Source organism: Carlito syrichta, unplaced genomic scaffold (genome assembly GCF_000164805.1).
Source record: "Carlito syrichta isolate Samal-C Ts95f unplaced genomic scaffold, Tarsius_syrichta-2.0.1 Scaffold314008, whole genome shotgun sequence".
In the NCBI taxonomy this organism is placed as follows: Eukaryota; Metazoa; Chordata; class Mammalia; order Primates; family Tarsiidae; genus Carlito; species Carlito syrichta.
This window is the reverse complement of record NW_007258104.1, coordinates 166,432-178,908: the sequence shown is the minus strand read 5'-3', so window position 1 is coordinate 178,908 and position 12,477 is coordinate 166,432. Positions and strand designations below refer to the sequence as shown.

Below are 12,477 nucleotides of genomic sequence, written 5' to 3'. Positions count from 1 at the left end.
GAGGCGGAAGGATCGCCGGAGCCCAGCAGGTCGAGGCTGTGGTGGCTGGGAGCATGCCACTGCACTCCAGTCTGGGGCGACAGAGTGAGACTCCAACTCAAAAAAAAAAATTTAATGATCACAGGGCATTAAACACCAAGCATGGAGTTCTTCTGCATATGGGCCCTTGGCCTTGATGGTGAAGCCAATTCTCAACTTTAAGGGAAGAAGGGAGATGGATGAGATTTGAGGACATAAAAAGCTGTTCTGTTGTAGAGCCCTCTTTTTCAGTTGTTTTGTCTCTCTTGGAAAGTTCATATTTTGGCCATACCTCCCATTTTATTTTTATGGAAAGTTAGCTTGAAGCCATACCTACACTAATGAAGCCAAAAGACAACTCAAGGTGGGGCCAGGGAAAAGGAGGACAAAGTTCCTTCTCTATTCCTCCCAAAAGATATCCATGCAGTTCACTCATGGTCCAGTCTGGATCTCCTGGCAACTATGCAAAACAAGACTCAGAGGGTGTGGTGGGTTGAAATAATGTTCAACAAAAAATATGTTGAAGTTCTAACCCCCAGTGCCTGAGAACATGACCTTATTTGAAAACAGAGACTTTGCAGGTGATCAAGTTATAAGGAGGTCATTAGGGTGAGCCCTAGCCCACTATGACAGTGTCCTTATAAAAATGGAAAATTTGAGCCGGGCGTGGTGACTCATGCCTGTAATCCCAGCACTTTGGGAGGTGGAGGTGAGAGAATTACCAGAGTTCAGGCAATTTGGTGAGACCTTGTCTCTACAGTAAATCAAAAAATTATCTGGGAGTGGTGGCGTGCAGTTCTAGCTACTTAGAAAGCTGAGTGGAAGGATCACCTAAGTCCAGTAGATAGAGGCTGTGGTGGCCATGAGCCTGTCAGTGCACTCCAGCCTGGGTGACAGAGTGAAACTCCAAATAAATAAATAAATAAATAAGTAAACAAAAAGCAAGAAAACCAGGTGCAGGGGCTAATGACTATAATCCAAGCACTTTGAAAGACTGAGGTGAGAGGGTTGTCTAAGCCCACGGGTTCGAGACCAGCCTAGGCAACTTGATGAGACCTCATCTCTACAATAAATCAAAAAATTAGCTGGGTATGGTGGCGCACGCCTGTAGTTCCAGCTATTTGGAAGGCTGAGGATGAAGGATCACCTAAGCCCAGCAGGTAGAGGCGGCAGTAGCCGTGAGCGTGCCACTGCACTCCAGCCTGGGCAACAGAGTGAGACTCCAACTCAAAAATAAATAAATAAAATGAAAAATTTTGACACTAAGATAGAAATGCATAGGAAGTAAGACGAGGTCAGGCATGGTGACTCAAGCTGGTAGTCTTAACACTTTGGGAGGCCAAGACCAGAGGATTGTCTGAGCTCAGGAGTTTTAGACCAGCCTAAGCAGCATGATGAGATCTTGTCTCTACAATAAATCAAAAAATTAGCCGGGTGTGGTGGCACATGCCTATAGTTCCTGCTACTTGGAAGGCTAAGGCAGAAGGATTGCCTGAACCCAGCAGGTCGAGGTTGCAGTGGCCGTGATTGTACCACTGCACTTCAGCCTGGGCACCACAGTGAGACTCCAACTCAAAAAAAAAAAAGAGGAAGTAAGACACTATAAAGAGACACAGAAAAAAAGATGGCCATCTACAAAGCAAGGAATGCCTGGACCACCAGAAGCTCAGAAAGAAGCCTAGCTCTTTCAGAGGGAGCATGGCCCTATCATCTTGATTACACACTTCTGGCCTCCAGAGCTATTAGACAATAAATTTCTGTTCTAAGCCATCTAGTTTGTGATACTTTGTTACAGTAGCCCTAGTAAAATCCTGGTAACAGAGCTAACAGGCTTATTAAATTTAAAATGCTTTGAAATGTCCATTTATTTATTCATAAACGTATTTTTGAAGGAATAGATGTGTGTGTGTAAAGTGCTAAGATTATGGGTAATTTATTATTATTTTTTGCTTGTCTATATTTTCTAAATATCATATCCTAAAGATGCATGACTTTTGCAACAAAAACAGCAAGAACAGTTTTTTAAAATATAGATATGTATGGTACTGGTTAAAAACCTGACTCCCAAACTTCAAAGGTCTCTTAATGCGTTAATGCTTCTAAAATCATAATGTCCCAAGCTCTGGGCCCACATACTCAGCTACCAGATGGACATGCTTGTTTGAATGTCCCAAAATTACCTTGAGCACAACATGTCTAGACCAGGACGCATTATGTTGCTCTTTGAAAATCTGCCCCTTCTTTTGTACACATCCTATCAGATAATGCCGTTTCCATATATCCAGTCATTGGCCCTCAAGTGGTTCTTGATTTTGCCTAATCCTTGCCCTCCACATTAAATCAGTTAGTGTGCCTGCCAATTCTGTCTCCCAATATGCTCTCTTTCATTTCCTCCCCTCTATTTCCAGGGCTGCCATCTTTGTTCGGTCCTCACGGTCTCTCACACGGCCTCCTGGCTGCTCTTCCTTCCACTCAAGTTTCCTGCCTCAGCCAACCCTCGCCTCCTTCCATATGGATGTTAGTTATCTACAAAAATGGAAATCTCAGTGGGTCATTCCTGCCCACTGACTATAGGATACAGGCCAGTATTTTGTGCATGACTTACATGCTCACCTGCCATCCCCCCTTCCTAGGCTCATCTCCAACAATTCCCCACCAGCACATTCTGCTCCAACTACAAAAGAACTACTTTCCAAATAAGTCACATTCTTTCTTGACTAGATGTATTTGCATATGCTGTTTCCTCTCCAGGGAATGTTCTTTCTCCTCACTCTCTGATGTTCACAGATTCGAGACTCTAAAAAAATATTCTATAAAGACTTATCTGAGTTTTCTATCACCATTATTTCATAACTATATGATTAAAATAACAGCATATAATTCTATTAGCACTTACGACATTTCATGGTAAATTTGGTTCCCATGACTGCCTTTTGCAGAACAGAGTGAATTTTTTTATTTGTATAGATTTATGGGGTACATGTGCATATTGGTCAAGTCAGAACTTTAAGTATATCCATCACCCAAGTAATGTACATGGAACCCATGAACTAATTTCTCAGCATCCACTGCCCACCCAACCCTTTGCCCTTCTGAGTCTCCAATGTCTATCAATCTACTCTCTATGTCCATGTGTACAAATTTTTTCTTTTTGAGTTGTAGTCTCACTCCTTCGCCCAGGCTGGAGTGCAGTGGCATGCATGCTAACGGCCACCCCAGCATCGATCTGCTGGGCTCCGGCAATCCTTCCACTTCAGCCTTCCGAGCAACCAGAACCACAGACGCGCACTACCATGCCCGGCTATTTTTTTATTTTTTATTGTAGAGACAAGGTCTCGCCAAGTTGCCCAGGCTGGTTTCGAACCCTCAGGTTCAGGCAATCCACTCACCTCAGCCTCCCAAAGTGCTGGGATTACAGGCTGAGCCACTAAGCCCAGCCATGTGTACAAACTTTTTAGCACCCACTTGTGAGTGAGAACATGCAATATTTGACTTTCTGTGCCTGGCTTGTTTCATTTAAGATAATAGCTTTCAGTTCCATCCATGTTGCTGCAAAAGGCATTTTATGGCTGAATAGTATTCCATTGTGTAAATACACCACATTTTCTGTATCCATATTTGATGGACACTTAGTGAAAACACCTTGGCTGGGCGCGGTGGCTCATGCCTACTACTCCAGCACTTTGGGAGGCTGAGGTGAGAGGACTGCCTGAGCCCACAGGTTTGAGACCAACCTGAGCCACACGGTGAGACCTCATCTCTACAATAAATCAAAAAATTAGTCAGGCACGGTGCACATGCCTGTAGTTCCAGCGACTTGGAAGGCTAAGGCGGAAGGATCACCTGAGCCCAGCTGGTCAAGGCTGTGGTGACTGGAAGCATGTTACTGCCCTCCAGCCTCGTTAACAGAGTGAGACTCCAACTCAAAAAAAGAAAAAAAGAAAAAGAAAACACCTTCACAGGGTTAATGAGAATTACAAATCAGACTGTAGGCAGGATTCTAGTTAGGCATTGACCAGATTGCATTGGTGCACTTCAACCCACTTTTCTGCAGCAGCTGCTAAGAGTCGCATATCACAGTGACCACCTGCTTCCCCATTGTCCCTATAGATAGACTCTCCAACACTGGACCTTTTCACCCACGGCTTCCTTTTTTTTCCTTTTTCTTTTTTTCAATATCTTTAGGGGAGTACAAATAGTTTCTGGTTACATGAATGTTTTGTATAGTGGCAAAGAAGTCTGCTTACCCAAGAATTTCTTAAGGTGTTTTTCAGATCCTGAATTCCAGCAGAATAACTGCCACCAACCAGTCTGAAGACCCCACCAAGGAACTGACTCCTCACAAGAATGCTGTTTATTCATCTCCCTGTCCCATGACTTCACCTCTCACTTCTCAACAATTCCCACATTTTAGCCCATCATCTGTCCAGACCCCTTAAAAATCTCATACTCAGACCTCTCAGGGAGGGAGATTTGAGGTTTCTTCCTGTCTCCTCATTTGGTTGCCCCACAATTATTAAACTCTGTATTTGCTACAACTCCCACTGTTTCAGCATATTGGTCTGTTACCACACAATGGCAATTAAATCTGGTGGTCCTATAATGTTAGGTCAATTTCATATCTTCGCTATTGTGACTAGTGCCGCAATAAACAAGCAATGCAGGTATCGTTCAGATATATTGATTTCTTTTCCTTTGGGTAGATACCCAGCAGTGGCATTGCTGTATCAATTGTTCTTTGAGAAATCTCCATACTGTTTTCTTTTTGTTTTGAGTTGGAGTCTCACTCTATCGCCCAGACTGGAGTGCAGTGGCCGCTCCCGGCCACTGTAGCCTCTACCTGCTGGGCTCTGGCGATCCTTCCACCTCACCCTTGCAAGTAGCTGGAACTACAGGCGCGCGCTACCACGCCCAGCTAATTTTTTGATTTATTGTAGAGATGAGGTCTCACCAAGTTGCCCAGGAGGGTCTCAAACCCCTGGGCTCAGGCAATCTACTCACCTCAGCCTCCCAAAGCGTGGGATTACAGGCTGAGCCACCGAGCCCAGTTTATACTGTTTTCTATAGCGATTGTATGAATTTACATTCCCACCAGCAGCGTATATGAGTTTCCTTTTCTCTGCGTCCTCACCAATATCTGTTATAGTTTGTCTTTTTAAGAATAACTATTCTGACTGGGATAAGATGATATCTCATTTGCTATTCTCTGATGATTAGTGATGTCGAGCACTTTTTCATATACTTGCCAGTCATTTGTATGTCTTCTTTTGTAAATTGTGTATTCATATCCTTTGCACACATTTTTCTTTAATCCAAAATATGTCTGTTGGGAACGTTTCCCATTCATCTTGTTTGGGGTGGTTTTAGTGCTAGTTCTTCCTAAAGGAACAGCCTTCTGTAAGCCTTGCTTTTCCTCCTGTAGGCTGACAGAGGACAGTGGAACAACAAACACACAAAACTACTATTTGTGCATGGCTGAAGACCGTGGTGATTTTATAGCATCCTGGACATTTCATGTCCATGAAGTAGGACTTGGGGCTCTGCACCAGGTACTTCTTCTTGTGTTTCCTCTTCTCCTCTTCTGGAGAGATATGAAGGAAATCTTTTGCAAGAGGCATATTCCTGTGGGTAGGTCGTCACCGCCGGAAAGGACTTTGCACACTTTTAATGGAATTATTTGTGGGTTTTGTTGTTGTTGAGTTGTTTGGGTTCCTTGTATATTCTGGTTATTAGTCCTGGGTCAAATGAAGTTTGCAAATATTTTCTCCCATTCTACATGTTGTCTGTTCACTTTGCTAATTATTTCTTTTACTGTGCAGAAGCTTTTTAGTTTCATTAAGTGCTATTTATCTATTTTTGGTTTTTCACCTGTACTTCTGGGGTCTTAGTCATGAATTCTTTGCCTAGACCAATGTCCAAAAGAGTCTTTGGTAAGTTTTCTTCTAGTATTTTTATAGTTTCAGGTCTTACATTTAAATATTTAATCCATCTTGAGTTGATTTTTTTTATATGGTGAGAGATAGGAGGCCAGTTTTAATATTCTGCTTATGGCAATCCAATTTTCCCCAGAGTGACTTTCTCAGGAAGAAGACCTTACCATTCAACTTTAGATCACTAGAACCTAAATCGTGACTTGTTTAAATTAAGCTCATCAGAGGTTTGCGGAAGGAGGTGGGCGGAGGGAAAGAAAAAGCTGGCAGACTGAGTTGAGTCTGATACATCTTAAGTCTCAAGAAAGCAAAACTTTGAAAATTCAGATTAAATGTCACATAATCCCACAGAGATTATGTGAAAATTGTAAAACAGTTATGCAAGAGAAACTGACATAAAAAAAAAACAGTAATCTGCTAAGAGGATTTTTTTCTAAAGAGAATGCACAACACAGTAAAACGCTTGTCTCTTGAGTTAAGAGACTGTTCTGTTACTAGTTTTCCAAATGACCAAGGACACTTTACTGAACAACTGCTGATATCAGTTTCCTCAATTGTAAAAGTAACGAGACTGTCAAATTAGGAACTAATTTCCAATCCAAGCACTATACTGAGCTTTTTTATATACATTCTCTAATTTAATTTATAAAACCATGCAAGATGAGTTTCACTTTCCCATTTCATAGGCCAAGAGAAGTCAAATAACATGCCCAAACTCACACTGCTGGTAGATAAAAGAAATACAGACTCAGGTCTTTGTGACTCTGAGTTCAGACGTACTCACATTGCCAGCTCTATAATTTGCATATGGTTTGGGGGAGTCAGACTAGTTAGAAACAGGAGATGCAGCTTGAAGATTTAGTTGCAAAACAAGCACACTCATTTACTTGCAAACTTTTTTAACTGACTGCTAAAGTTATATACTCAAATTGATGTACCCTCAGACCTTTCTGTTATGAATTTTTATATTTCTCTCATTCCATTAATTGTCTACCCTTATTTGCCATTTTTTGTCCCATTTATTTTATTATCATTATTATTATTTTGAGTAAGGATCTCATTCTGTCACCTAGGCAGGAGTACAATGATGTGATCATTGAGTTGAGTACAGCCTCAACCTCCTGGGCTCAAACAATCCTTCCACCTCAGTCTCCCAAGTAGTTGGGATTACAGACATGTGCCACCACACCCGGCTAATTTTTTAATTTATTGTAGAGACGAGGTCTTGCTATGTTGCTCAGGCTGGGCTCTAACTCTTGGGCTCAAGCAATCCTCTCACCTTGGCCTCCCAAAATTCTGGAATTACAGGTCACTGTCTCTGGCCTCCAATTAAATTTAGGGTATGCATGTAAAGTACCTGAAATCTTTTTTAAAAAAATAAAGACCACAAGTTAATGATAAATAATTGTACAGGAAAATATTTAACTGCAATAGTAATTTTCAAAAGTTAATAAAAAGTTAGGCACAAATTTTCTAATCTAAAAAAAACTTGTTTTTTTGAGTAGGAGTCTCACTTTGTCACCCAGGCTGGAATACAGTGGCACACTCACGGCCACTGCAGCCTCGATCTGCTGGGCTCAGGTGATCCTTCCACCTCACCCTTCCAAGTAGCTGGAACTATAGGCATGTGCCACCACACCCGGCTAGTTTCTTGATTTATTGTAGAGATGAGGTCTCACCAATTTGTCCAGGTTGGTCTTGAACCCATGGGCTCAGGCAATCCTCTCACCTTGGCCTCCCAAAGTGCTGGGGTTATAGGTGTGAGCCACTGCGCCCAGCCTTTTTTTAACTTTTTAAAAAATGATAGTGCCCAATGTGAAGATTGATTAAACTATTATACATATACATTGCTGATGGTACAATGTATAAATTGGCATGATTTTTGAGTGAAAGATACACTAAAAACCTAGATTTCTTCACCACTATCCAAAGTAGCTAGGCAACCAAAAATCATTTGTACCCCTAAAGCTATTAATAAGGAAAATTATTTAAAATAAATAAATAGGCCAGGTGTGGAGGCTCACGCCTATAATCCCAGCACTTTAGGAGGCCAAGATGAGAGAATTTCTTGAGCTCACGGGTTCAATACCAGCCTGGACAACTTGGCGAGATCTCATCTCCTCAATAAATCAAAAACTTAGCCAGGCGTGGCAGCATGTGCCTGTAGTTTCAGTTACTTGGAAGGCTGAGGCAGAAGGATTACTTGAGTCTAGCAGGTTGAAGCTGCAGTGGCCATCAGCATGTCACTGCCTTCCAGCCTGGGCAACAGAGTGAGACTTCATAAATAAATAAATAAATAAATAAATAAATAAAATTGGTATAATTTTTTTAAGAAAAGTAATTTGACATTATGCAAACAAAACCACAAATATATCCAACCAGAAATCTCCCTGGGAACCATCCCTAATCTATAATTCCTTCCGAATATGGGAATATTCAAATTTAAAATATAAGAAAAACTATATATGGAAATACATTTATTATACTATTACTTATATCAGAAGAAAACTAAATGGCCAGTAGTAGATTGGTGTAATAAACTAGAGCATATCCACTAAAGGAAATATCTCACTGTATAATGCTTATACTCTGATTTTTTTTTTTTTTTTGAGTCATAGTCTTACTCTGTCACCCAGCAGCATGCAGTAGCATGCTCACAACCACCGCAGCCTTGACCTGCTGAGCTCAGAATATCCTTCTGCTTTGGCCTTCCAAGTAGGTGGAACTACAGGCACATGCTACAACACCCAGTTAATTTTTATTATTATTATTTATTGTAGAGAGGAGGTCTCACCATGTTGCCCAGGGTGGTCTCAAACCTCTGGACTCAGGCAGGCCTCTCGCCTCCGCCTCCCAAAGTGCTGGGATTACAGGTGTGAATCACTGTGCTCAGCATATACTCTGATTTTTTACCTACATGGAAAAGCTAGTCAAAGAATTAAATAAGGCTGGGCATGGTGGCTCATACTATAATCCCAGCACTTAGGGATGCCAAGGAGGGAGGATTGTTGCTTGGGCCTAAGAGTTCAAGACCAGCCTAGGCAAACAGCAAGACCCTGTCTCTACAAAAGAAATAAAAACTTAGCTAGGCATGAGGATGCACACCTGTTTCAAACACTTGGCGAGCTGAGGTGGAAGAACTGCCTCAACCCAGGAGGTCAAGACTGTGGTGAGTCATAACTGTGTCACTGCACTCCAGCCTGGGCAACAGAGTGAGATTCTGCCTCAAAAAAAAAAATTAAATAATACAGTATAGTTACAACCATGTAAACAATATGTATACATTTTTAAAAGAAGGAAATACTTCCAAAGTGTTTTTTAAAATATGATTCTGTGGCCATTATCAATAACTCAAAAATAATAGATGCTGGAGAGAATCTGGTGAAAAGGGAACACTTCTACACTGTTGGTGGGAGTGTAAACTAGTGCAGCCTCTGTGGAAATCAGTGTGACGATTCCTAAAAGCTCTAAAAATCAACCTTCCATATGACCCCGCAATCCCTCTACTGAGAATATACCCTGAAGAACTCACTCACTCTATAAAAAAGATACCTGCACACGTATGTTTATCGCAGCATTGTTCACAATAGCAAGATCATGGAACCAACCATGCTGTCCATCAAAAGAGGACCAGATTTTTTAAATGTGGTACATATACACAATGGAATATTATGTAGCCATAAAAAAGAACAAAATCATGAATTTTGCAACTACCTGGATGGCATTAGAGTTTATAGTACTGAGTGATCTCTCACAGAAATAAAGATCTGAGTATCACATGTTCTCACTTATAAGCAGACCCTGAACAACTATCGTAATATTATAAGAAAAGGATTGACAGTGGTGGGAAACTATAGGGGGGCAGGGGGGAGGAAGGGAGGTAGGATTAATGGTAGTCAATATTGTCAGGGGATGGGAGCACACCTCATCAACAAGGATACCTGCACAATGCATATTTGTATACCTAACCCTTAACTGTACCCCACAATTTTAAAATAAAAATTATGTTTAATAAATAAATAAATAAAAAAGAAATTGCCACAGCCATCCCAGCCTTCAGCAACTACCACCCTGATCAGTCAGCAGTCCTTCACACTGAAAAAAAAAATATGATTCTGGGTCAAGTACGGAGGCTCACATCTATAATCTCAGTACTTTAGGAGGCTAAGGTGGGAGGTTTACTTGAGCCCAGGAGTTCAAGACAAGCCTGGGCAACAAAGCGAACCTAGTCTCTACAGAAAAATCAAGAAATTAGCTGGGCATGGTGGCACGTGCCTGTAGCCCAGCTATTCGAGAGGTTGAGATGGCAGAATCACATGAGTGCAAGATATCATGGCTGTGGTGAGCCATGATTGTACCGCTGCATTCCAGCCTGGGTAACAGAATGAGACCCAATAAATAAATAAATATATAAATACATAAATAAATAAATCTGTGAGTTTACTATCTATACTTTTCAATTTTTGGTAATGTGACAGTATTACATTTATAATCTTTTAAACTATTTAATTGTTAGCATAAAATTATTTAGGAAAAATGTGCAGGTTTTCATTTAATGAATTTTAAGGTCCTAAACTCTGAATTTTATGAGTCTGTAAATAAGTCCAGAAAGAAACATAAAAGGAGCCAGGTGCTCACTCCTGTAATCCCAGCACTTTGAGAGACCAAGATGAGAGGATTGCTGAGCCCAGAAGTTCAAGACCAGACTGGGCAACTTGGGGAGACCTGACTCTACAATAAATCAAAAAATAAGCCCGGCTCGGTGGCTCAGTCTGTAATCCCGCACTTTGGGAGACTGAAGTGAGTGGATTGACTGACCCCGAGGGTTCGAGACCTGCCCGGGCAACTTGGCAAGACCTCATCTCTATAAATAAAAAATTAGCTGGGCGTGGTAGCGCACACCTGTAGTTCCAGCTACTCGGAAGGCTGAGGCAGAAGAATCGCCGGAGCCCAGTAGGTTGAGGCTGCGGTGGCCGGGAGCGGCCACTGCACTCCGGTCTGGGCGACAGAGTGAGACTCCAACTCAAAAAAATAAATAAATCAAAAAATAGCCAAGCATAGTGGTACAGATCTATGGCTCCAACTACTTGGAAAGCAGAGGGAGAAGGATCACCTGAGCCCAGCAGGTAGAGGCTGCAGTGGCTGTGATCATGCCACTGCACTCCAGTCTGGGTGACACAGTGAGATTTAGCCTCATTAAAAAAAAAAAAAAAAGGAAAAGAAAAAGAAAATGAAAATGAAAAAAAAAACAAGGCCAGGTGCAGTGGCTCACGCCCATAATCCCATCACTTTGGGAGGTCAAAGTGAGAGGACTGCCTGAGCCCACAAGTTCGAGACCAGCCCGGGCAACTTGGTGAGATCTCTTAGTGAGATTTTTTTTTTAAATAAAAAAATCTAGCTGGGTGTGGTGGTGCACACCTGTAGTTCCAGCTTCTTGGAAGGTTGAGGCGGAAGGATCACCTGAGTCCAGCAGGTCGAGGCTGCAGTGGCCATGAGCGTGCCACTGCACTCCAGCCTGGACAACAGAGTGGGACTCTAATTCAAAAAAAAAAAAAAAGATTTGTCTGCTATTCTAAAAGTAATATGAATTGAAAACTTACCTCCCTTCAGTGTTCTGCAGAGAGAGTATTCATCATCAGATCCTCGGCAAATAACTTCTTTGCGTTTTGGAAGTTCCATGGAGTTGACAGATATATAGAGATTGAAATATAATTGTTTTAAGTCTCTTCCTTAAAAATTAAAAAAAAAATCCTATTAGCCATTCAAATGAGATTATTTTGTACATAATAACCGATACTTGCTGTACAATTAAAATGTGTCCCTGTGCTTTTCTTATATCATGTCATTCAATCATCACAACTATCTACAAGGTGGGTACTATTATCCTTGGTCTTCAGATGAGGAAACTGAAGTTCTGAGAGGGTAACTAGTAGATTGCAACCAAAGAAAATGTTTCGTGAGTGGATTGCCTGAGCCCACGGGTTCGAGACCCACCTGGGCAACTTGGCGAGACCTCATCTCTACAATAAATAAAAAAAATCAGCCGGGCGTGGTAGCGCATGCCTGTAATTCTGGCTACTTGGAAGGCTGAGGTGGAAGGATCACCGGAGCCCAGCAGGTCGAGGCTGCGGTGCCTGGGAGCGCCACTGCAATCCAGTCTGGGCAACAGAGTGAGACTCCGACTCAAAAAAATAAAATAAAATAAAATGTTTCACAGTCACAACTATGTATGCTATAACTAAAAATCCTTCATAACATGATTGAGGAAACTAGCCAATGGAGACACAACATTTCCAGTTCTAGTCAAAGTTCTACTAGAAAATTCAAAAGAGCCAGGTGCGGTGGCTCAAATCTGTAATCCCAGCACTTTGGGAGGTGGAGGTAAGAGGATTGCTGAGCTCAGAAGTTCAATTCCAGCCTAAGCAACATAGTGAGACCTCATCTCTACAATAAATTAAAAATTAGCCAGGCGTGGTGGCACATGCCTGTGGTTCCAGCTACTTGGAAGGCTGAGGTGGAAGGATCACCT

The 12,477-nt window shown here is 41.7% G+C and overlaps 2 protein-coding genes across 3 annotated transcripts in view; both read right to left on the bottom strand.

Annotated features, from left to right (window-relative positions):
• LY96 (lymphocyte antigen 96) overlaps positions 1-12,477 on the bottom strand; it is a 37,329-nt gene that overhangs the window by 13,912 nt on the left and 10,940 nt on the right. For both annotated transcript variants that reach the window (XM_008070763.1, XM_021718917.1), the window contains one exon: positions 11,549-11,677. In XM_008070763.1, the coding sequence (XP_008068954.1) occupies positions 11,549-11,677 (129 nt within the window). The remainder of the gene's footprint in view (positions 1-11,548; positions 11,678-12,477) is intronic.
• On the bottom strand, positions 5,388-5,642 carry LOC110596764 (40S ribosomal protein S27-like). The gene has a single exon (XM_021718915.1). The coding sequence runs from the start codon at positions 5,634-5,636 to the stop codon at positions 5,388-5,390; it is 249 nt and encodes an 82-aa protein (XP_021574590.1). The 5' UTR covers positions 5,637-5,642.